The 24139-nt window shown below is 38.2% G+C and overlaps 1 protein-coding gene across 2 annotated transcripts in view; it reads right to left on the reverse strand.

Annotated features, from left to right (window-relative positions):
• Positions 1-2287: 2287 nt before the first annotated feature.
• ADCY1 (adenylate cyclase 1) overlaps positions 2288-24139 on the reverse strand; it is a 170414-nt gene continuing 148562 nt past the window's right edge. The window contains exons 15-21 of one of the 2 annotated variants that reach the window (XM_075745273.1): positions 21666-21782; positions 20389-20535; positions 19906-20004; positions 15782-15896; positions 13856-13980; positions 12968-12999; positions 2288-9533 (exon numbers count right to left, since the gene is read on the reverse strand). In XM_075745273.1, coding sequence (XP_075601388.1) covers positions 9506-9533; positions 12968-12999; positions 13856-13980; positions 15782-15896; positions 19906-20004; positions 20389-20535; positions 21666-21782 — 663 coding nt within the window. In that variant the 3' untranslated portion in view covers positions 2288-9505. Of the gene's footprint in view, positions 13000-13855; positions 13981-15781; positions 15897-19905; positions 20005-20388; positions 20536-21665; positions 21783-24139 lie in introns of both variants that reach the window. The other variant, XM_075745272.1, reaches the window with a different exon arrangement.

Below are 24139 nucleotides of genomic sequence, written 5' to 3' on the forward strand. Positions count from 1 at the left end.
CACTGACTTAGTGAAGCAGAGCATTTGTGATAGGGAAGCTCATCTGCTTCGTCTGTGATGGTATAGTAATTGGTATGTTACACTGTCTCTATGAAAACCCTCATTGGCATCTTCAAGCTATGCCTAGTAAATGGAAAGGTAAACATTCCTAATAATCATGACTACTTCTTCATCACTAGCTCCTTCTAGTTCTTCATTTCTAGCTTTCTGTGGCTAAATCCATTAATAGTGGACCAATGCCTGGTTATTATAGAAACAGCATAAGCCCGAGAGGCTCATATTAACATAATATTAAAAGCCAGTTTCTATCCTCTGACCCTTGAGCCTGAAAACCTATGCAAACTACTGCTGCAATTGATAGCAGAAATAATCTGCACAGGACTGGATGTTCAGGATCAGATCGGGACTCCTAAGTAGCCTGGCTATACCTCAAGATCCCCATCCTCAAATGCTCTCTCCACAGTTCAGTGGGTTTAACAAGAGCCAGAATTGTCACAGGCAATTTCCACTATGTGGCTCACTTTCCAGCTATGGCTTTTTTTCCATCAGAATGGCCCAAATGAGAATATGGACCATGACTGGTACCTGTATAATTGTTTCCTTCCATTGAACTTCATGTTCCGCCAGCAGAACAGTGCATTAGGTGACCCACTGCCCTAGGGAATGGCTGCAAAACTGGAAGGCTTTGACATAGATACGATGGCAATGCACCAATAATGCCTGGACGATGTACACAATGTTCTCATTTTCCATTCTCCTCTTCCCCCTATTTCAAATCAACAATATCCTCTGGTAACATATTTGGACAAGAGCACCAGTTCCAGTCCTGGGTGGTTTATGCTACAGAAATGCAGTCTCTCTGGAATTTCTCATTCAGGGACTGCATTTCTATAGCATAAACCACCCACAGCTGGAACTGGTGTTCTTGTCCAAATATGCTACCAAAGGATATAAGCAACCCACTGCTGATACTACCTCATTCTTTAAGCAAAATGAATTCCCATACTGTGGGGTTATGACTCTGAAGTGATTCAGCTGTGTAATGGGGCATGGCAGAAAAATGTTTCCAAGTACCCGACCTGGGTCATTAATCCAGAATGTACACTATCTCATTAACATATGTGTGTGTATGTACATATTTTATATACAAGTATATGTAGCTCTGTGTGTATTTATATTCATAAAATCCCCCAAAACAACACAGGGAGGGTTGTACATTTTAGCATTAAGAGAAAGACTTAAAATTCCAATGTGGCAGAATAGGTCCAATGAAAGATGAAGGCCAGATTTTCAGTTTATTTATGTCCTTTTGACTTTAGCGAGCTATTCTGATTGACAGTTATGAAGATCTGGCACGCTGTCTTTCAGAGGGGAAGGAGAAAACAAAAAATGGCTGCATAAGGCCTGAAACACTTCTCAGTGGTCTAAGGGCAAACCAAGAACAGTTCCATCGCACTCACTGTCATCACATTAATTCTGTGCAACTCACACTGTGCTCTCTAACCTGCAAGAGAAACAGCTGGGGAGCCTTAGTCTAGCATTTGGAATAAAAACCCTTGCATCTGAGCCCAGGCTGTTTTCCATCACAGGGGACTCGGCATTTCCAAGTTATCTCACAGGGCATATCTGCATAGACAGGCGTGACGGACCTGAGCGCCTCTGCTTTTGCTCTGAGCTGGCCAGATGGGAGTCTGCTGTGATTTGGAAGCGGTACAATCAAATTACTTTGGTACTGCGCCCAAGCTTACAGAGTCTCTTGAGAGACGTGTTACCTGATATAACTTTATCAGTTTTCAAATCAATTTTAATTTAACCTATGCAGTTTTGCACTTAGGTTGGTTCTGTGTCTTGCACAATATGAACTGCCTACGCAATCTACACTTGGCCCAAGTTGGCCAAATATTTCTGGCTTGTGGAAAGGGAGAGATGAGCTTCCCCTCCCTGTCTTCTAGTCTATGTGGCCAGTATTTTGCCAGTATTTGCACATGTTTACTTTCCTCTGCTTGCACAATGGATGGAGCACTTGGCCCAAGCTGGCTTCCACCGTGGTCAACGCAGAAAGTCAACAAGACTCACAAGGGAGCTGAAGTGTTCCCATAAGATTCTTTAGTTCAAAGCAATTGTGAAAGTAAAATTGCAGGATTTCTAGATGCATGTTCTTAGCCTGAAAACTAAGAAGCTGTAGTTGGACCCTCTGAAAGGCAGCTTGGTATAGAATAATGAATGCAACTTGATTTTTAAAGAAAATCAAAACAACAATCCCAAACAGCTGTTTATTCAAGCAAATTTTTTCCTTTATTTTTAATTAGATTCCAGAAATTATAATAGTGCAAACACTCAGTATAAAAGTTGCAATAAGAAATTTACATTCACATTTAACATTTCAGTCCATTCACTTTTTAACATAAAAATAGGACAAATATTCAATTGCTCTTCTCAATTTAACAATCCTGAAAAAGACTGGAAGATACTCTACAATATTCTATTTACATAAAAATAGACCCGTATTATTAATGCAAATCTATCATTAGAAGTTACCCAGTGTTAAGTTATTGTATAGTACTATGTATGTACATACATATCTATATATATATAGTGTATAGCTATATAGATATAAAATTTATTTATAGGTTCAGTGGGCTACAATAGTTGGAAAAATGACATCTTGACTTGCTAGTTCATTCCTTAAAGTTAGGACTATTCATTTTATTTGCCTATGTAGATGTTTCTGTTGTGACACAGCAGGCCTCCCCTGGTCCCTTTGCAGTCACTGGCAGTACCCCATTTGACATCAGTGGCAGAAGAATAGACCTTAGAATAAGGCCTGATCTAACAATTCAACAATCATTGAAGTTAATATTTCCATTAAATTTATTTGGCTGTAAATAAGACTACAAGATTTTCTGAAACCTCATATGCCAATTAAATAGAGAGAATAATACACTTGGTTTTCCCTTTGAGGAATGGAGTATCTCTACCTGATGCAAATTTTTTTTTTTTCCAAAATCTAAGCTGAATATTCAAATTAGTTTGAAAGCAATGCACAATTTGCTGCAAACATCTGCAGGTTAAGCAGCTGATAAGATTCCTCTTGCATGGTCTTCTTACTGAATACTTCAATTCAACCAGCCTTATAAACCCCCAAGACTGTATCTTTCCTTGCTCTTATTTTTTAATAAAAAGTGGCATCCAGACACATATAACACGACTGCCCTTGAAATGGGTTTGCATGTGTTTAGTAAACTGCTAGGGAACATGAATTAGGCTACCCCACTCTTGCTTATCTGTGTCTCTTTGGGGACACGAGCAGAGACACTGCTCTGCCTGCAGCTGGCAGGGCCAAGCCTCGCTGCCCAGCTTGGTGCCAGCTGCTGGTGCCTGCGCTCCTACCACAGGATACGTTTATTCGCCCTTTCAAGTCTGCTGTCACATGTACTGCTTCCTAACTAGATTATGTCAAAGCTATTTCTTTTCCCCTAAACACCTATTATATGAAAAATCTGCTTTTCGGAAATATATTTTCTTTTTGAAAAAGAAGGAGTTTGACAACCATGTGATGAAAAACCTACAGAGGGTGATGGTAAGCAGGCCCGAGGGGACAGTAACCACCTGCAACAAAAATGTGATGGCACTGAACAACTGAAGGCGAGTTAAGGGCAGCAGGGGCACGGATTTCTTAAGAAGCAGTGTTTTATGAGCTGCACGTCCCTTTGTTACACCCAAAGAAGAATTACATGATGTTAAGAGGCAGGCAGGCATGCCTGCTCCTTTTCCTCTTAGTACCATGGCGTTGATTACATTTAAACGTTTCTAGGATGATTAAAATTATGGGTAAGCCTACAATGGACACTGCGTTGTCATATTTAGGCAGACCAATTTTGATTGTAGAACACAGGATCCATGTGGTTTTTTGTTTCCTACCTTAGGCTGCTGAACATTTAATTATAAAAAGAAGGAGTCACGCACACTTTTAAATCTTTTCAATTAACAGATCAGAAAAATACTTCACATCTTACATCCAAGCAGAACCTACGGACGTATACCAGAATGGCAAAAATTAACCTCCTGACAGCAGAGAGTACAAGGACTAATCAGCAGGATAAAATCCAGACAGATGTGAGTTGCAGCACAGGTTTTAGTGGCAGAGATGTGAAGACATGAGTCAAATTTGGCTAAATCTGCCTGAAACTGTGAAATATGTGTTTTACTACTGTTTTGCACCATTATCCACATTCTGTGTACAAACTGATGATTTGCACACAGACAAATCTACACACAAGTACCTTATGGAAAAAGAACCTCCAAGAAGAGGTTTTTAACCTCTGTCAGAATTTCACTGCTCTAGAATTCTCGGTATTGGCTTAAATTACACTAGAAATGGTAACTGCTCTTGGACTCTGGTTTTTAGACTAGTTACTCCGAAAGCATTACTTTAATTCTTACCGTATTCTGTAACATTTTTGAAAGCTACCACTGTGTAATAACCAGCTGCTTAAATGCAGAAAACAAACTCAACATTTGCTTTGTCTAAGTCCAAATTTGTGCAGACAATTGTACTTGTAAATGGGAGCAAGTTACACAATCACTTCACTTCTTCTTAATTGAACCCTAGTAATGTTACTGTAAAAGAAGCAGGAATTATAAGAAGGATTTCTACTATAACACTTTAAAAATGTAATTATCATGAAGCTATTTTGTGATGGCACAAGTAATTTTCATCTACATTTCATTGAAAATTCTTTATATATCAATCAAATGCCATTTGAAATGTAAAAACAGACAACCTTTGCACCCATGCACACTAAGGAGTAAAAGACATGAAAAATCACCTAAATCACTTCAACGGGCCAGTTCAAATTTTTCATGACTGATGCCACCACTGACAGGCCTAGGATCAAAGCAGCAGATCAGGCACTTAAAAGTAAGACACAATAGTGTACAGAACCACAGTAATTAAAGCACATCTTAGCCTTGCCCACATCGAGAACTGTTAGCTGTTTTACCATCAGCAGTCTAACCTACATCTAGCAAACGTGGCAGTGCGGTTACAAGCTGTAGGTAAGTGTTCTGGATGTTTTTAATCAATGTGTTGTGTAAGCCTGTTCTGAAGAGGAGTGCAGCCAGCTTTTTCAAAGGAGCTCCAAAGTATCTGGACAGATTTTCTGCAAACTCAGCTAATTGTGTGTGCTGAGCTTTCTAGGAAATCTGTTCTTATTTAGCTTGGATCCACATATACCTGTGTATGGCCTCCCTCCATAAACACTTGGAGCACTCCTTGCACTCACATAGCTGTGCTGGTAGTAAACCAAAGCAGGAAAAGGAAGTAGTAAAAAAGCTTCACAGTGACACAGCACTGTTTGTTCCTTCAGTTTTATGCAGGTGTGACATCTCTGATGCCACAGAAGGCATAAAACGGGGATCCTAATATAAAGAAGCAGATCCTCCAGCATGCAGTAAGGCACAAGCAAAACCAAGTCCTTTCAGCACACAGGCTACGTACCTTAACCAAAGCTAATTCAAATTTCAAGGTACTTCCTCATGATCAGAAAATAGGCATTAAAGCTGACAACCCCCAACCATTTCTAATAATTCCTTCTGAAATTCTGAAAGTAGTTCACCAAGAGATCTTGAACACTCTTGTGAATGTGAACAGACACAAAAACTCAGAAATGGATCTGGCTGTGCATTTAAACACAAGCCTTATTTTTGTTGCACTAGGAATCTGGTTGAGCTCTGCCAGCTCAGATACTCAAGACCTGTCCCATGTCACTGAGAGCTTTATCTCTGACTTCAAAAGGAGTACTGGCTTTTCACCTTTTCCTTTCAGCAATTGGTAACTCACAGGCTTCTTTTCTTTTTGTTATTTGGTACTCCTGCTAACTTTATGGTTGTTTTTTTTTTCTTCTTTTCCTGTTTTTGTCCTTGTACCTATCAGTCACACCAGACCACCCAAGCAGTGTGACATTGTGAAGAGTAATTAAAAAGCAACAGGCAGCCCCCTTATGTGTACTTTTTTCCATTTGTTTACATTTACATATTTATTAATTATTTAGATTTGGCCTGAAAACTCAGTGAGAGATGGGATTAAGAGGAACGAAGAGCTAAAAAAAGCCTATACAGAGTTCTGGAAAAAGCCAATCATAAACAGGGTTGAGGTGGAGAAGCAGAGTCCAGATTGTCATTAGTCACAACAGTTATGCCACACTGAGATGTAAAACCCACTGAATTTGAGATCAGTTAGTTTAAGACTGTTAGAAACCCTTAACTGCTGTATGAGGCCAATCATCAGTACAAGGTAGTGGTTCTTGTATGCAGGCAACTGGGATACGCTATATGAATCAACACCTTAACTTATGATGACAAAAGTACTTGCAGAAGCTGTACTGCTTAGTTAACCTCACAGTCACCTGATTAAAGAAACAAATTAACGGATTTCTAAGTCCTATTGTAAAACTAGCTCAAATCTGTAAAATACAAGAAGTCCTTGTTAATCCATAGTAGAAAGTATTCACAGTCCACAACCTTTTTCCTCTGCCACCAACCTCAGTGTTATGCTTCTGCAGTACTCCTTATTTATCATACAGCAATTACATAAGTAATTTGAGAAGTAGTCCCGAGCTGTAGTGACACAGATACGACATCTTTAAAGTATGCAAAATACCTACAGAATTTAAAGTTTTGTTCAGCAGCAATACGGGAAAAATCAACTAGAGGATTGGATATTGATTTCGTATTCCTATGTCACTAAGTGACATGGGCCTCCAGCTGTGGGTTAGGCTGTGATGCCTACAGGAGGCATCCCTGTAAGCATGGCTTTAGTGTGAGCGGGAATAGCATCAGCACAGAACCCAGACGGCTCAAAGCCAGAGAACCCAGTGAACCTTCTCCTAATAGTTCTGTTAAATACTTTCTGCTTATCAATAGAAATTACTTGGAAAACAAGTCAAAAAAGCTAATGAAAGTAAGGCAACAAAATTAATTTATCTATATATACACACATACATATATATGCATATGTATGTATCTAGAAAAACAATCTATTTGCATTATTCACATACAATAACTTATTATCACATTAGAAATATACTCTGGGTAACGTCAATGGGCCAAATTCACCTCCTTTACCTTCCATAGTGTTGCACCTGCATACAGCAATGATGGATTTGACACTTGGTCCTTCTTGATGAAAATACTACATCAAATGCAGTATCAGAGAATACCCACTGAATGTCAGATATTACACCATTATGAACTAGAATATCTGCTTGCTTTTTATATTACAGTAAGCAGAGTTTATTGCTTCTAATGACCAGAAGGTACCTTATGAAGACAGCATAGATGTTGATAACACTTTTCATATACTGTATTATGGATCTTGGAACACTGAGGTTGGCAGATCACAATCATTAAATTAGTTTTCTTCTTTATTTGCTGTTTGCATTTTGATTTTGCTTTGCTGAATGCACATGCAACTAGTGGATTTTACTCTGTGCCAGAAGTGATATGCCAAAAACATTTAGGAAAACTTACTGTTTTGTTTTGTTTTACTGAAGTCAGGCATGAGTGGCATGCAGTAGATTGCAAGGAAAAGCAAAAGGACGTCCATTTCCAAAAGATTTATAATCTCCATGCACATGTAAAATGTCTCTTACAAAAATCATTAACATTTTTTAAAAGTGTGCCTTTTGCCTCTTTTTATACAAGTGTACATGCAGTTACCTGTCCGAGCTAAAACTATTTACAAAATTTCATAATACAATACATCTTTTAAAGTGAATAATACATGAAAGGCCAATGTTTTCTGTTGTTTTGTAACACTGTACAAGATTAAAAATAAATAAGGCATTATAATACAGGTTTATCACAAATTAAAAAATGTTGGTTTTCACTGTAATACAAAACTCTAACTTGAAAGAACATTATGGCTAAATAGTCCTTCTGCCTGGGCAGAACACATACAGAATCTGGACTTGCTGATGTAAAGAAAACACTGTTTCTGCTACAAGCAGGAATTCAACACATGAAAATTATTCACGCTACTTACTAATGTGTTCAGACTCCTCAAAGCACTGAAATGGCACAGGTCATATACTGTTTCCCTTCGAACAGTGACTCCCAAGTACTTTCTTTTGCCTTACAGATAAATCACAGACAAAAGTGCGAAAGACATTTAGGCGCATGACCTATTCTCGGTTACAGTGTTGTAAAATACTCAGTTCAGTACCAACACGAGACATTGCTGTAACCCAAAGCAGAACTTGTCCTACAGAAGCTCAACTCCTGACCTTCATAAGCACGCTAAACTCCTGGTGATTTCTGCAGGCCTTGTGGGTACATAAGGGATGCAGATTTGGCCCTAATGAGCTGAAGCTTTTTGCTCTCAGTCTTACCTAGAGAAAGTAAGGGAGAATTTGCATCCGTTTTAGTGAAGACAAGGGAGTGTGACTTGCCACAGTGGGAAGCAGCTACAAAAAACAATGCATTTTACAGGCTGGATAAAATAGCTCTCCAGTCAATGGCAACGGAAAATGTTTGGAAATGTCTAGCCAGTAATTCAGCTGAATGCCAGTTTGTAATCTCAGCAGAGAACATAATTAAAAAATCATTTAAAGATAAAGGTAGCATAGGAACACTTTGAAATTAGCTCCCAAGACAGTGAAGTTTGAAGATCTCTGATACACATCTCCTTATATAAAGAATGAAAGACTTCAATTATTACTATTATCTGAAAGAGAAAACGTGCAAACACATGTGATATATTGTGCTTGCTACTGACAAACATCAACATGCCAAAACGGCATCACTTCATTGTAGGGCTCGTATCTGTCAATTGTTTCAAGCTAACAGCTGCACAAAACGGTGAACAGAAGTGCAGGAGACTATTCTGCCCTCAATGCAACAATGTGAGGAACTTTTGAATACTGTGGGGCAGAACTGACTCCTTGCTGTGGCTACAGCAAGGTCACCCAGGCAAAAGTTACGGAGCTTGACCAGAAAATTAATAAATGCAAGACAGGAAATACAACTGCATACACTAAGGTGGACATGATCCAAATCCCACAGAAATCCAAGGAAATCCTTCTGATGATTTTCAGGGATATTGGAGTGGGCCACATATTATCTTCAGCTAATTGCCAATAAAAATTTGATGATAAGCTTCTCTAACTTGGTAGAAAATGTGCATTTGTGGGGTTATCGGAAATACTACAACTAACTCTTTCCATGTATAAAACTTACTGATAGTATCAAAGAACACAGAAGAAGAGCGAGATTAAATCTGTCATTTAAAGCTACCACACGAGAGCTGAAATAAAACAAATGTATACAGAAAAAGAAAATGGGGCAAAATTACACAAACAGGGAGGGAAAGCATAAAGGGAAGAGCACAGCTTCATTCAACAGGCATTTCAACAGGCATTTAGCTTTCCCTGTTGGAATGGCTGCTGAATATTGCCTATTATTTTCACATGGCTTTTTACTAATTTGTGCCTTGGCTGAACTTTCTTCATGATTCTGTACTGCTCAGTCCAGGACTACAAAGAAAAATATAGTTTTCCCCTTAGTAAAATCAGCAACAACAACAACAACAACAACAACAATAAAATACAAAAAATGTTAATGGTAGGACTCAAACAAAGTCTGGAAACTGACTCCAAACACACCATCATTGATGCTGGGAGCTAGCGCGTGCACACCGGACTGGCTGCAGCACCAAGAAGCCATCCTGGTCCACTCAATGTGCTCTGGAGGCACAGATCTCCTGCAAAAGTGCTGACTGAGAAGCTGATGACAGACTGCGCCTGTCTGGTCCTTTCCATTCAACATGGAAAACATTCTTACAAAAGTCATGTGTCTCATTTGACTGTTGGAGAGGAGGATCAGGTTAGAAAAACTTTGGAGTAATTCTACTAGCACCTGCTAATCTTTTAAAATATTAAAATCAGTAATCCAAATTTACCTTGTTACATGATCTTCCACTGACATTACTTCAGCACTACTCTGGGAATGAGTCTGGGGATGAGAACAGTCCTGAAAATATTAGTGTAGGGGATGATTCATTTATGCTCACTGAGTGATAAAAGAAACAATGGCAATATGCCTCTATCCTGGACCTATTAAAGAAGTAACAAAGAAATAATTTCTTTGTAAACTTTTGGGGTGGGTCAATGGCTGTATTTGGTCTATGTGTTCACATACTACCAGATCTACTGCCAGGATCTGAACATGCTTTTAGTAACAGCACATGTAAAAATAATGTTTTATTATTATCGGTGACATTATACCAGACTCCCTGATTCAAAAACTGTGTAACGTGGACTCTTTGTGAGTGGAACCGAGTGATTAATGCTATTGCACATAATGCTTTCCATTTTAGTTAAATATTTAAATTATCTGTACGACAATTTAGTTCTTACAAATCTGTTAGAAAACATAAATATGCAGTGTGCTTTACATGGATACCACTTATTCAGTTTAATTATGTAAACATTTGTTCTTTTAAACCTCTATTCTCTACAGGTATTTCTTTAAATGGCTTTGAATGCCTCAAAACCAGAATTAAATTACTCTAGAAGAGTATCTGTGAACTGGATAGCTGTTAGGGAGATAAAGAAATGCAGTGACTTTCCACAGATCAGACAGGGTGCATACACCTAGTACAGTTAGGAAGCAATTCTCAGTTTTTTATAGTCACTTTAATCACAACACTAATTTTGCTAGCATTGCAACGAAGCACCTAGCTGAAGGTGTATATACAAATTAAATAAAAACCTTGCTGAAAACCACAGGAGTCCTACAGTGGCCTGATATGGCTACATGGAGAATGGAAAGTCCTGCAATATTTACTTAACCATTTGCATTTGTCGACAAAGTATTTGTCCATATACTTCTAACACAAACAGTGACTGCTCCAAAGCAAATGCTGATTGCAGGAGAATCACTCAGAATCTTCTTTCCACTGAAATCAGTAATAAAATAGGCCCACCAAAGGGAAATGTGCCATGCAAGTTTTCTACAATACAATCTGGACAAGTTCTGCAGTTGGGTGGGTTTTTTGAGTTTGGGTTTTTTTTGAGGGGGGAGGTGTGTTGGTTTTTTTTAGTTAAAAGGAAGTTTTGCATGTTTTTAGACAACGTAAAGTTTTGCTTCTCTTTTGGAAAGCAGTGAGGCTGGTTGGCTTGTGCATCGCCATCAGGACAGTATAGCACCTATCCATGGAGCACATATCACTCAGCAGGATGACCTCCAACTGCCCCCACCTCGAGTACGGAGCTGCACTCCACATTTCACATCCCAATCACTGTTTCAGGATGAAACCATGAACAATAGGATGTGGGCTGCACTAAAGGAAAAAGCACTCAAAATATGTTCCCTTTTATGCAGATTAAGAGCAGGCCTCACTCTCCTGGCACGTTTACCAGTGTGCTCCTCATTTGGGCAAAGTTTGACTGTGCTTGTTTCTCAGAATTATAGCTTTCTATAATTGTACAGCTTTGAAGAATGAGCCTGGGTAGAATCAAGATATAATAAAACCGTGGCATCAATTTAAAAATCAATTAAGACTTAAGACTATGTTGGCAAACATACAAATGTCACAAAGCTAGCAACAGCATGTTTGTCACCAGTACAAGACTATTCTTTGAACTGTTTAGAAAGGTAAAGCTAAATCCTGGAACTGAGCCACAGGAACTGTGCTGTTTGTAAAAGACTGAAATAATACCATTCTTCTGCTTTTCAATAAATTCAGCACTGTACACAAAGGAATGTTTCTATATTGCATAAGCATATTGCTGTGCTTGCCAGGTGCCTCCTCTGTCTTGCACAGAGTCAAATGACTAGTGAAGAGGCAGCAACTTCTAAACTACCACACTTTAAAAAAAAAAAAAAATTGAAAGAATATATAACGTTCTTTTGCCAAACCTTTAAGCTCTGTTGTTTATCTATTTCATATCCTAGTGTTACGATTTGAATTGGAATTTTTTTGAAGTTTTTGGAGCATGCAAGGAGAGTTTTAAAAAAATACATAGGGTTTAGCAATTAGCTGAATCCAGTCTTCATTAATCTGCCATTGACAGCACAATGAACACTGTTCTCATTGTTTTAACTCGCGCACTGAGTGCAGTTTCTCTAACTCTTGCTGTAGCCCTGGAGAGTCTTCAGCTGCCCCACACTCCACCGTTAACTGCAGCTTTGCTAATCCCAGACCCAACAATGCTGGCTATGACAGAAAGAGAAATCTCTTTGCTGTCATTGCAGGTGGATGTGTAAATAAATACATATTTTTATGTTTATCTCTATAAATCTTATTAACTCTACACAGGACTTTGTATATGTGCATATATAGATTAAAACATATATATACACACACACATAAATAATTGCTTGCATGTTTCTCTCATTTTTTTTCATTTATCCTTTAAAAATGCCAAGAAAATATCCCTTATTTCCAGAAAATCAGGTTTTGACTTTTCCTAACAGAATTGCTAGCCCTTATATGTTCCATCCCAAGAGTTCGTTACACAGTCCCCAAGTTCTCTTTGGTTGGGTTGTAGTGGTCCTTGGTTAATGCCATGGTCTATGACCTCTGATCTCTTGGTAAAAATTCAGGCAACCATCACTCTCCAAGTTCACTGCAAATGGCACAACCAAATCTCCTTTGCTCTACGCCTCCTTCACAGCTGGCACAGAAGGAAGATAATGCAGTGTTTGATTTGTGTGAGTGGCAGACGTTTGACCTGCTCCAAGCCCAGCTTTTACAGTAAAGCTAGCAACTGAGGACACTGACGGACAGCTGGTGCCCAGTTTTGTTTGAATGTTTGCTCTCCCGTAAGGGTACATTTTCCGCTCTAAGTTTAAAGACCGTGTTTGTGAATTATTTCCATCGGCCTTTCCTTCCAGGAAATAGGTCAACATTTCGCCTTTTCCCTTTACACTGACTTTACCCCTGCACACAAATTCATAACTGCACCTTTTTAATATCCGCTGAACTTCTTCTGTCACCTGAAGACACAAAAAAAAGAACTATTAGTTTTTCCTGTTCATATAAGGTTAATCCTAGAACTGCTCACTCCTCCCCATTTTACTTCTCTGTTATGAAATATATGTAAGCAGAATGAATTAGCACTTACTGCTGCTCTTGGGCTCACTTAGAATTTTCTTAAGGAATTAAAAATCACTGACTAAACTGGAATCTGAGAAGCAGAACTTCTGGTCTTGAGCTGAATAATTACACAGCCAGATTAAGTGTCGTCCAACAGAAATGTATAACCAAATTGTCCACTGTTGTAAGCTGAATCAGTTCCAGTGACGTTAATTTACTCCAGAACTTTTGATCCCTGGAGACTAGACAGGTATTTTGGACGAAGGACTGCATTGAGATTTTGAGAGGTGCAGCATAGCTTCTAGCCAAGCTCTAGTAGAACAACAATGTTCTCTCTCTGTGTAGCCTCTCTGATCCAAAGTATCCAAGGAATTTTTAAAGCTACATAAAATGCAGCATGATGCAAATGGACACAGATCCTTTCCTTGAGGTCCTTATTCAGGCAAAATTCCTACAGCAGAAGGACTGGCCCATGCAGTGTCAGTATTCCCAGGCTTGCCTCCAACTGTGTGCAATGCAGCAGAGAACTCTTCTTCTGATGGGAAGTGATTTACTTGAGGATTTTGTTACTTCCAAATAATGAAGCATATATAATGGCAAACAACTATACCTCTGATGCTTGAATCATCTGGAGAATGTTTCCCTTTTCATAAGAACCACAAGACCACGTGAGGCTGTGTTTTCTAAGTGGTCTTGAAAATGTAACCACATATAAAACAGGAGGTATGTAAAGTTTGCAAAATTGAATGCACTCACCTGAATTTTCCCCTGCACTCCAGTACTATCCATCCGGCTGGCAACATTTACAGTGTTCCCCCAGATATCATACTGTGGTCTTCTTGCTCCAATGACCCCAGCTACTACCGGCCCGACATTAATACCTAAAATCAAAAAAATGAGTTTGGTTTCAAACACTACAGCATATTGTCCAAGGGAAACATGAATCTTTCAAAATAGATTTAATACAAGTGCCTTTGAATTTTTCTGGTCATAGGACATAATATATGTTAAATTAATGCCAACTGGACTTCTCCATTTGTAAGAGGTTTAGAAACAAAATAAAGACATACACAGAGATATCTTATTGGAAATGCAATAATGTAGACAACATAAATATTTGGCTCATCTGTAGATTTTCTTTTTTTGTTTAAGAGAAGAAGAAAAACAGTGGTTGTGCAGAGTTCAGCCGTAGAACAATTCAAGACAAACAGTTAAGGCTCTTTAATTGTTGGTATTGTGGTTGCTCATATAAAGCCTTTTAATGGAGGTTTTCCAAGTGGAATAGAAATAGTAGCCTGGAAGACATGAGGAATGGGGTAAGGGAAGCATGTCACATTGGTTGTCAGTACTAGACAACTCAGATCAGGGAGACACTGAAAGACTACAAGACTGTATGAAAATGGCTCAAGCATCTTTTTGGGGAAACCACAGGACTCAATTCTACATTTCTGACTGATTTTGACACCATGTTTGGAAGATAATCATAGAATCAATCATAGAATCATAGAATGGTTTGGGTTGGAAGGGACCTCAAAGATCATCTAGTTCCAAGCCCCCTGCCAAGGGCCGGGACACCCTCCACTAGACCAGGTTGCCCAAAGCCTCATCCAACCTGGCCTTAAACACTTCCAGGGATGGGGCCTCCATAACCTCTCTGAAAATAAATAGAGAAATAAAAAAAATAAAAAAAAAAAAAAGAAAGAAAATTAAATAAAAGAGGAAGTTCCTTCTTCTGAGTGCCCTGAAGAGCTGCAGATGCTAAAAACCTGCATGAGGTTCTATGCAAGAGCTTTCCCAGGCAAGTAATGCAGAAGAATAGGGGTTAAATATTTGTCTTCTGCCCCTTTGTGAACCTGGAAAGACCAGTTATAAACAGACTTCAAAGAGAATTTGGGGTGTCTAATTATTAGGATGTACAGGAGGGCAAAGATGTATAACTCTCCTATTGCTACCCTTGATGTCTTTAGTCTTTCTCAATTTTCCACCGCTAGCGACTTTACTTTTCCCCTTGTCCAGCCCATTCTCACAGTTCAGCCATGAAAATATAGAGAGAAGCTGGAGAAAACTATCTGTGTTAGAATATGCAATGAAATGAGAACAGCAGTGGAGTACCATTGGAGAGGAGCGGGATACAGGGAAGGAAGGGAAGAGGGGAACTTGCTCTCCAAGAAGGCTAGGAGAAAGGACTCCAAGAGGTACGAAATGTAATAACATGTAAAGGATTGTATGGGAAGGTTTGTGTTGTCAAGACCAGAGGATTTGATTTGTTGGAGAAAATAGGACTTAGGGAGATGATTTGGCATCTGTGGACAGAAAGCTCCCATCACACTTTTAATTCCAACAAAGCTTTTGCAGGTGCAACTTAATAGTTAAGTACAGCCAGATCCAGTTTTCAGCAGTTTAGCTATGCAGAGCAGTGTAAGCCACAAGACTGGGTACGCTACTAATATTGTATACAATTATCAGTGCAGTTTTCTTTTAGCGGTGCCTAGATTAAGTAAACACACTGGAATTGGAGATGCTCACCATCGAGCCTGCTCACTTTCCACGTGTATGTGACTCTCCCACTAAAGGAGGCTTTTCAGTTTTAATCATGAATGCAGGACAGGTAATCCTTTGCATACAGCACAGGGAAAGCCAACAATATTCTGCTTAGGTGATAGTTGTAGAAATTTGACTTACCAACTCGTAGGACAAAGTCATTGTAAGACTGATAGTTGATTTCATCAAGAACGTCAAACATTTCTATTGCAAAATCTGCCAGTGTACTCAGATGGGAATAAATTGATTTTTTTGCCTAGAAACAAAATAGTATTGCACATTAGATTTGTGTGATAGTGAGAAGCAGGTGAAATACCAAAGTGAAAAACAATGAAAAGCTCAGACTGGATGGATTAGGAAAAGAATCTAACCCATTTTGCTGTTTGTGAAAAGAAACTTTTGATGGTGGCTATTGCACATGCATTCTTTTCTCAAGTACTGATTTTTTTTTTTTTCTTCTCTCTCTCTCTTTTTGATTTCTGGGAAGAATGAAAAGCAAAGTTCCCGTGGTAAAGTGGTTCTGTTGCTAGAGAGCTGCAGATGTTTGTTGTGAGCATGGCAGGGAATATAACCTGTTTTCTTACAAAACTGCTTTGCTTGATGATTATTAATAACTATAGTTTCTGCCCTCTTCTCCCTTTGGGGCTTTTGCTAGCTCCCAGCTCCATGGGGTGCACGCTGTTCCCATTGACAAAATTCCTGTTAGGTTTAATCCTGTGAGATGCAGAACACCCCTGTCTTCTTTCCTTTCCAGGCAAGCTGAAGTATGTTGTTATAAAACGTATCTAAATGAACTAAAGCAAAAGAACCAGAAGGGATCAAATAAAATGCCAAAGTATCAACTTGTAAAAAAACTGCCAAAATGTAAGAAAATAATTTTTACTACTCTAGTCTAATTAAACTGTGGAACTCATTTTCAGACTATATTGTGGATTCCAAAAGTTAGCTAGATTCAAACACAATTACTCAAACTCACGGAAGAAATATTTGCTACAAAGTAGTAAAAAGATATTATCTATAGCTCTAGAATTTCTTAAGCAGCATATCATTAGAAAGTGTAAAAGGGATGTTTGCATGTTCGTCCTGTAACTCATGCCCTTCCCCAAGGTTATACCGTCGGCTAAAGACAGGTTAGTAGAATAGACCTTTGACCTGACTCAATATGGTTGCTTTTATGTTGTGCTCTTATTTGAATAATAAATATGAATTCTTGAACAGATTTGCAAAGTGAAAGTGGGTGAAAGGTAGGATATGGTGAAAGAAATGCAGGGTCAGTGGCAGTCTAGCTTCAGTAGGGTGTTGCACAACAGGGCTGTGGCAGCTGGCATGAGATGAGAGCTCACTAGGTTTTTGTCATGATAGTGAGATTTTATAAATGGAGTACTTGACAGTGGCTGAGAAACCTGAGAAACAGGTTGCTATTTGCTTTATTCAGCTCAGTTTGAAATGATTGTTTCATGTGGCTGGGAAATTTACAAAAAGTGGAGCAAAGTGCTTACAAAAAATTATGAAAGCCATCCTTGGGCCAGTCCCAGCTTTTAGAATGGATATTTTTATTTACCTGCCTGGGTGTCTGGCATTCTGCTTCTTGCAATGTCAACTAGCTCTACTCTTTTCCAGCCTCATCAAGACAAAGGAAGAACAAGAATTAAGTTTAAAGAGCTGATGACTACACTTCCAACAGAGAAGGAGAAGAATATTGAATGTTTGGAGGAGGGAGGGAGGAGTGTATAGTTTTATTCAATCCTCTAATCTTTATATTCCTTATCCCTCCATTTCTTTCCTGCCCAATGAATGCTTTGATTTCCTGCAATGCCCCTCAGAATTGCAGGAGAGAGGACTGGTGACAAATACTGGATGAGCTGCAGGTGACAGATGCCTCTCAAAAGGATTACTGGCAAAGTCTTTTGAACCTGCACCGAAGAACACCACAAAGTCAGGACCCTGGTGAAATCACAGACATCATTTCAAAGGACTCCACACATACAATGAACTTATATTGTGCAAAAGATCTACAAAGAGTTTGGTTTCTGTGCTGCCTGGATGGCATAACTGGCAAGCAATTATTTATTTAAACATCAGAGGAATAGTTACTGGAAAGACTGTCCAGACCATCACAGCAAAACCGCTCTGACAGAGGCAATGTGTATTTACTATAGTCACCTGCTGCAGTCAAGCTGCAGAAACAACAGTCCTGTAAAATATCAGATTTAAATATTTAACTTCATCAGGGTACTGGGTTCTTATGTGTGTAAATATCCCCAGTTAAGAGCACAGTAAACCCCATCCTCATGTCCAAATCCTAGTATGAAATTCGTGGCTCACAATCAGAGGCTGTGCCAGATTTTCTGATGAAGTTGGGATACCCGCAGCAGAGGGGAGACCAGAAGCACTTGAGTCTCCTATGGCTCCCATGGACACATATGATTCCATAGGGCAGCCCAGGGACTGTGTGATGGCTGGCAGTGAATGTCTGTGCTTGATGGGCTACTCAGGATCATTGGACTTTTAATGCATAGGTGCATGCGGAAGACCTAATGGGAAACTGCCAAGATGATGTGTATGATTTCTACTCATTTGTGTCACACGAGCAGTGGGAAGGGAACACAGAAGAGCTGAAACCCCAAGTTAAAGTAAAAACAAATTGGCTGTTTCATACAAGATCTTTAGGATTTCTGGAATATGGAGTGTTAAATAAATTCTACCTGTACAGAAAAGATCAAAATTTGCCCCAAGATTTCAGAGAAACGCAGAGTGCTGTACCAGACCTTCTGCAGTGATTTAAAATGCATTACTATCATAAGCTCAGAGCAGTATCTTCAGTACTGGGCTAACTCAGCTGACCCTTCAGTTAGAAACTATAAAATACAAGAGATAAACATGTTTAGGTTTTGGAACATATGCTGCCAAAGTTACCCAATAACACACTTGTTTTCAGGATTATAGTTCAAAGAGCATTTATAGCAGACACACAAGTATGCTGTTGCCTCTTTGCCTGAGATCACACCGAACAAAATTCAAAGGATCAATTTTTTTTTCCTGTCTCGGGACCCAGGAGTCAAACATTTCAGTATAAATAGAGTTTTAAAAATACTATTCTCTAATGTGTAGATTTCTAGGAATGATACAAAGGAAAACATCAGTTGTAAATACCCTGCAGACCAGAAAATTAGTTGCATGTGATATATTCCAACATGATTCTAACAGTTGATTTCAATGTGGCCTTGTTTTTTATTTACTTAACAAGGATAATTGTTGCTAGAAAGTTCACAGGCCATCTTCTGGCCCTTTTTGCTTTTGCCCTCTAATTTGATGTTATTTTGCAATACTAAACCATATGCATGAGTGTACCTCTACCACATATGTACATGCGTATCAGACCAGGGGAGAGGTGTCTGGAAATTCTGGCCAGACTAGGTGTGTGGATTGCTTTCATTTTCATTATATTCTGCATATTAATACTTTTATTATTTTTTCATAAATTATTTTATAATAATTATTATTATTATTGTGCATAGTACTCTGTATATAAAATATTTAGTATATTGTCCACAGGGTTCTCTGCTTTTCCAGATGCTGCATGCAAATCTAGGAAATCTCTGTCCCAAGACACAAACTTATGGTGAGAAACACACTCAGGAGTAGTAACAAGGATACGGAAGAAAAACCGTGCCCCAGAACTAGTGGGTCTGAAATGACTTGGACTTTTTATTGCTGAGTAATTAAAGAGGTAAAAAGAATGCTAGCAGTAGAGAGAAAGAAGAGCTGATTTGGAGGGACCAGGGTTAAGTGTAGCAATGTACTTAGCACTAAGTTCCTGTCCATGATGGAAGTTGGGAGAGGCTGTTTATTTTAATTGCAGGTTGCACCCAGATTTCAATATAAAAAAGAAAAAAATATTAATATTCTTGTGTTAGTTTTGCAGCAATTCTTTACACCTAGAATCTCTCCTTCCCTGCATCTTAGAAGGTCATCTAAGATACCGGGTTTAAAACACTACCACTCTGACTTAGGAACTTTATACGCCAATTTGCAGAGAATCAAGAGCTGCAGACAATGAAATCCCATATGAAGGCACATGAGCAACTGCTAGGATGGCAATTTTTCTTTTCAGGCTACAGTTGTTCTTTGAATTTCAGATATAATTGTTGTAAAGAAGTAATACAAGTTATCTATAATCACATAGAGTTATGTTTCTGATGTTCTTCTGGAAATTGAAGGAGAATGGTTCCTCCACAAATGACCATCACGTAAAATCTTCTTACCTTAGTTCCTGAAGTAGGTACGAGTCCCACAGCTGCCATATATGTACTTCCAATTGTCTTGATCTTTTCTATGTCCTTATAATATTCTTTGTCCATAAGCTTTGTTTAAAACATAAAACTGTTAAATATTACATAATATTTTAGACAAGCAACCATAATTATCAGATAATATGTGCAAGTTGATTAAACCGTATTATTTTTGGCAAGTTGAGGCTTGCCCGCTTTGAGGTCATTGAAAAAATTACCATTAACTTGCATTTTAATACTCTTCCTGTATTAGAGGTATTTGAGGTCAGACTCATGTGCCTGAAAAGACAAACTGGGCACTTTGGAGAAGCTCAGTGAACACCAACTATAATTAAATAGAAAGTTTACAGAGTACTGTTTTATTAGGCACTTCAAAATACACTGCTACAGATAATCTCTGTTGATAGTAATTTGGTAGAACTGATATGGTCAAAAGACAAATTGTTTAGACCTTACCTCATCGAAATCAGCAATAATTTCATTTAGTAGGCGTAAACATTCCACTCCCATATTATTGCCGTCCAATTCGATGTAGAAATCATTGAAATTTGGGATGGAAGCAAACATCACTCCCACTTGTGAATATGACTGGTAATAAAGGTCCTGCAGTTCATGAGCAGATATAATTTTTATTTTAAAAGATTAATCTAAACCAGGCATCATTATTATAATATCTATTCTACTGCTAAGCAATAGCTAGGACAAAAGCCATCATTTTTAGCAGAGAGAAAGCCAGCCTCATTAAAAAATGCTGAAAGATCTCTCCACTCAAAAACACAAAAGAAAATTAACACCTAAGCTATTAAATCCATTTAAAACAACTTAGTGTTTTTCTCTGTTTAGACATGAAAGCAGTGAGTAAAACTTTTGTAGAAAGTCTTAACAGTTGTAGAACTTTTATTGTATGAGAAATATAAATGCATTTTCTCAATTTTGTTTTATAACTAAAATAGGAGATGGAACAATTTTACCCTGCAGCACAAAACCAGCCTCGCTCCTTCATGTCTTTCCCTGTGTTGCAGAGTCCTGTATTCACATTAACAGTATAATGCTGTTCTGTACATTAAAGTTTCTGCTTAAGAATTTGGAGAGCTCACGGAAAGTAAAACCACTCTTCTGTGGTTCAAATACATTGATCCAAACTCTCAAGAGCAGCGTCATGGCAATTTCAGCTACTCCAGTGCTGCAGGTATTGATAAGGGCTTCCTGAACCACTTTAATCAATGCGCTCTTTGATGTTAAAAGCTACTGTGTCTTCCTTGGGTGTGTACAATTCTCTGTGTTTAACTTTAAATGGATGGGTTTGGTAACGGCAGCGTATTTCCAGAACTAGAGTGGTTCATATGGGAGTGTCTGGCAGTTCATACACTTCACCATTCAGAACCAAACTTAGCTCATGAAATACTGTGATAAACCCCGGTATTCTAAATTGATTGGGAAAAAAAAAATAGTGATTTGCATGCAGACACTTGGCTGCATTCATGCTGAATGACACAACATACCCTTATCCTGCTTTTTATTAAAATTCCTCAGAGAAGGAGGATTCTACAGCCAAAGAAATAATCCAAATCTAATTCTTGAACACAAGTTTTTACAAAACTATTCTTTTTAACATGAATGCAATTTTATAAGTCCAAGCCTTTCTTGAAAATATACGGTGGAAAGGTAACCCAAGCCACACAGGGTCACATCCATACAACATCACCATGTATTTAAATTTTATTTTGGTTTACCATATTTCTTGGATTAGACATAAGAAAGTGCTGTGCAACATGTGCTGGCAACAGGTTGAAGAGAATTCTTTTATTATCCAGCTTGACTCTCTCCATATCATCTCTCTCTTCTTCTGCCTGTGGGCATAGAGGAAAAGTAAAACCTTTCCAAAAAACAAAACATTAGCTGAAGCCATCAAATAGCTTCTATTAACTCATCCTTTGAAATTTAACTGAGCAAAATAATGCCTGCAAAGTAGAGTGGGAACAGTTCTCTTATATCATGCTTTAACATTGGGGAAAAATCTCTTTTAAGTTCTGAGTAATTCAAGCTAAAGTCTCTGGGCCGATGGCTACTTTCAGGGCTTGATCAGCTAAGTGTATTGGTGTCTTCAGTAGTTTTGTGTTCTTTTAAATAGGCCCTTGACATTTTTGCAAAGTAGAAAGCTAGAACAATGCCACTTAAATCACATTGGTCTTGGAGGCCAGTTACTTCCCAGGTAGGTGGAGACAGTGACAGCAGTATTTGATCCACCTTTCAAAAAAGGTAAGTTTAGAGAATCGTCAGTGTTTAAAGCAAACCTACTTCATTTTGCAGTCAAATGGAAACAGACCTGATAAGACAGCAACTTCAACAAACAAAAAGGTTTTAAAATTGAACATCCTTAAGAATGGTAACAAATACAAAAAATATTTTAATATAAAATTTTCTAGAGGTGTTTTTAATTACTCTGGTATTTGTGATGGAACCATAGACAGTTCCTGCACACAGAAATTTCTGTGCACAACAGCAACAGAAATTCTATCATTTATGTGAATGACAGCGTTCTGAAAGAGTGCCTAGGAGTTAACACGTCTGAAGTCCTTAGCCCAAGATACAAGTATCTTATTACAAGTGACTTCACTCACAGGAGTTAGTGGGAGTCACACATTAGGAAACAATTCTAAAAAATAAAATACAAATACTGAATATCTAGGTCTCAAACCTCATTTGGAACTCCTAGGTTTGCAAATTCCAGCCTAGTCTTTAGTAGACTCTTCTGCAAAATTCCTTCTCTGGAATTTGTACCTTTTTGTTAGAGTGACTTGTGGCCAAATTCTCAGGCATTGTTGAGAAACTACAATCATGTAAACCACTGAAGAATCTGCTCTAACCTTTGCTGGTGTTCCTTTTGTATCTAGAATTTGCTATTCTGATCTATTACAAAGTCCACATACTTTTCTCACTGTCCATTCCTGTCTAAATAGGAGAAAACCAGTATGGTCTTAAAATAGTCCTTTCATGTGATTTGTTTTTTTAAGGAAGTGAATTTTTGCTTTCCATGACAAAACTTAGGAAACACCCTATTTATTTAAATCACACAGTCCGCTTTGGCTTGCAGTTTACTTATGTATTCTTAAATTTCTTTATAAGTAGAAAGAATGCTGAAAGAGAATTGGTGTTATAAACATAAATTCTTCAGGAATCATTCACTTTTGAAATAAATTCTCAGCTCTTCCTCTAATTTGTGAAATCTCAGTAAACATTAAATAGCAGTTAAGCTCTGCAAGAAATATACCTGAAATTTTTATTCTAAGCAAGTATATATTTCCTGTTTGTGAGATGTTTCCCTAACACTTTTTTTGCTGTTTAAATTTAATATGCTGTTTTCTTAAAATATCCTTCCCCTATTTTGGTGGTATAACTCTATCTCTGACTTGTTGTTGTCTATAAACATGTGTAATGGCCTCTTGCATTTAGTCTAACTGTTGGAATTTACATGTTCTAATAGTAAAAATAAAAAGCTTTTTCCAGATGAGAATCCAAACCAAGCTTACAACTCCATTTTTACATCATACTGGAATATCGGAAATCTTAGTCTGATGACAGCAAAGATATCTGCAAACTGAATTCATGCTCTGAATAAAAAGTCTATTTTGGGCTTGCTTATCCATTCCTCTATTTTCTGAATTAGAACTTTTTTGTTACTTTCTTCCTAGGAATGTTTAAGGTTCTCAGTTAAACTCCCAATACAATATTGGGCAGAACAGCAGCCTAAAGAACAATACACCTTTGGGCCAGGGCATAGACATTTCTGGACAAGTCAAAGTAATCAAGCAGTGGTAGGTAAGTGGAGTAATCAACCATCTAATGCATTGCATGGATAGCGATGTTGCTCAATCACTGGCAGCTGCTGTTAATTTCTGATCTGGAAATGTGTGATCAGATTCCTCTGCCTTGCCTAGTCATGGACCAAAACGTTCATTTTGGATGGCATTATTGAGAAGGTTCTTTAGCAATATGTGGTGCTTCCTACCATTGTGTATGATTCACAACAAAGGTTTCAGAGCAAGCCACAGGACAAGGACAAAGCTGCCAGCACTGAAGCAGACCCTTGTGACCTTGGTCATGTTGTTGGACTTCCATCCAGCCTTTGACACACAGAAATAAAAGACAATTCTAATATACCAACATAAAATAAATGAGAAAGGACTGTTTGTTTTCTTGTTGTTTC

Source organism: Balearica regulorum, chromosome 2 (genome assembly GCF_011004875.1).
Source record: "Balearica regulorum gibbericeps isolate bBalReg1 chromosome 2, bBalReg1.pri, whole genome shotgun sequence".
Classification (NCBI taxonomy): Eukaryota; Metazoa; Chordata; class Aves; order Gruiformes; family Gruidae; genus Balearica; species Balearica regulorum.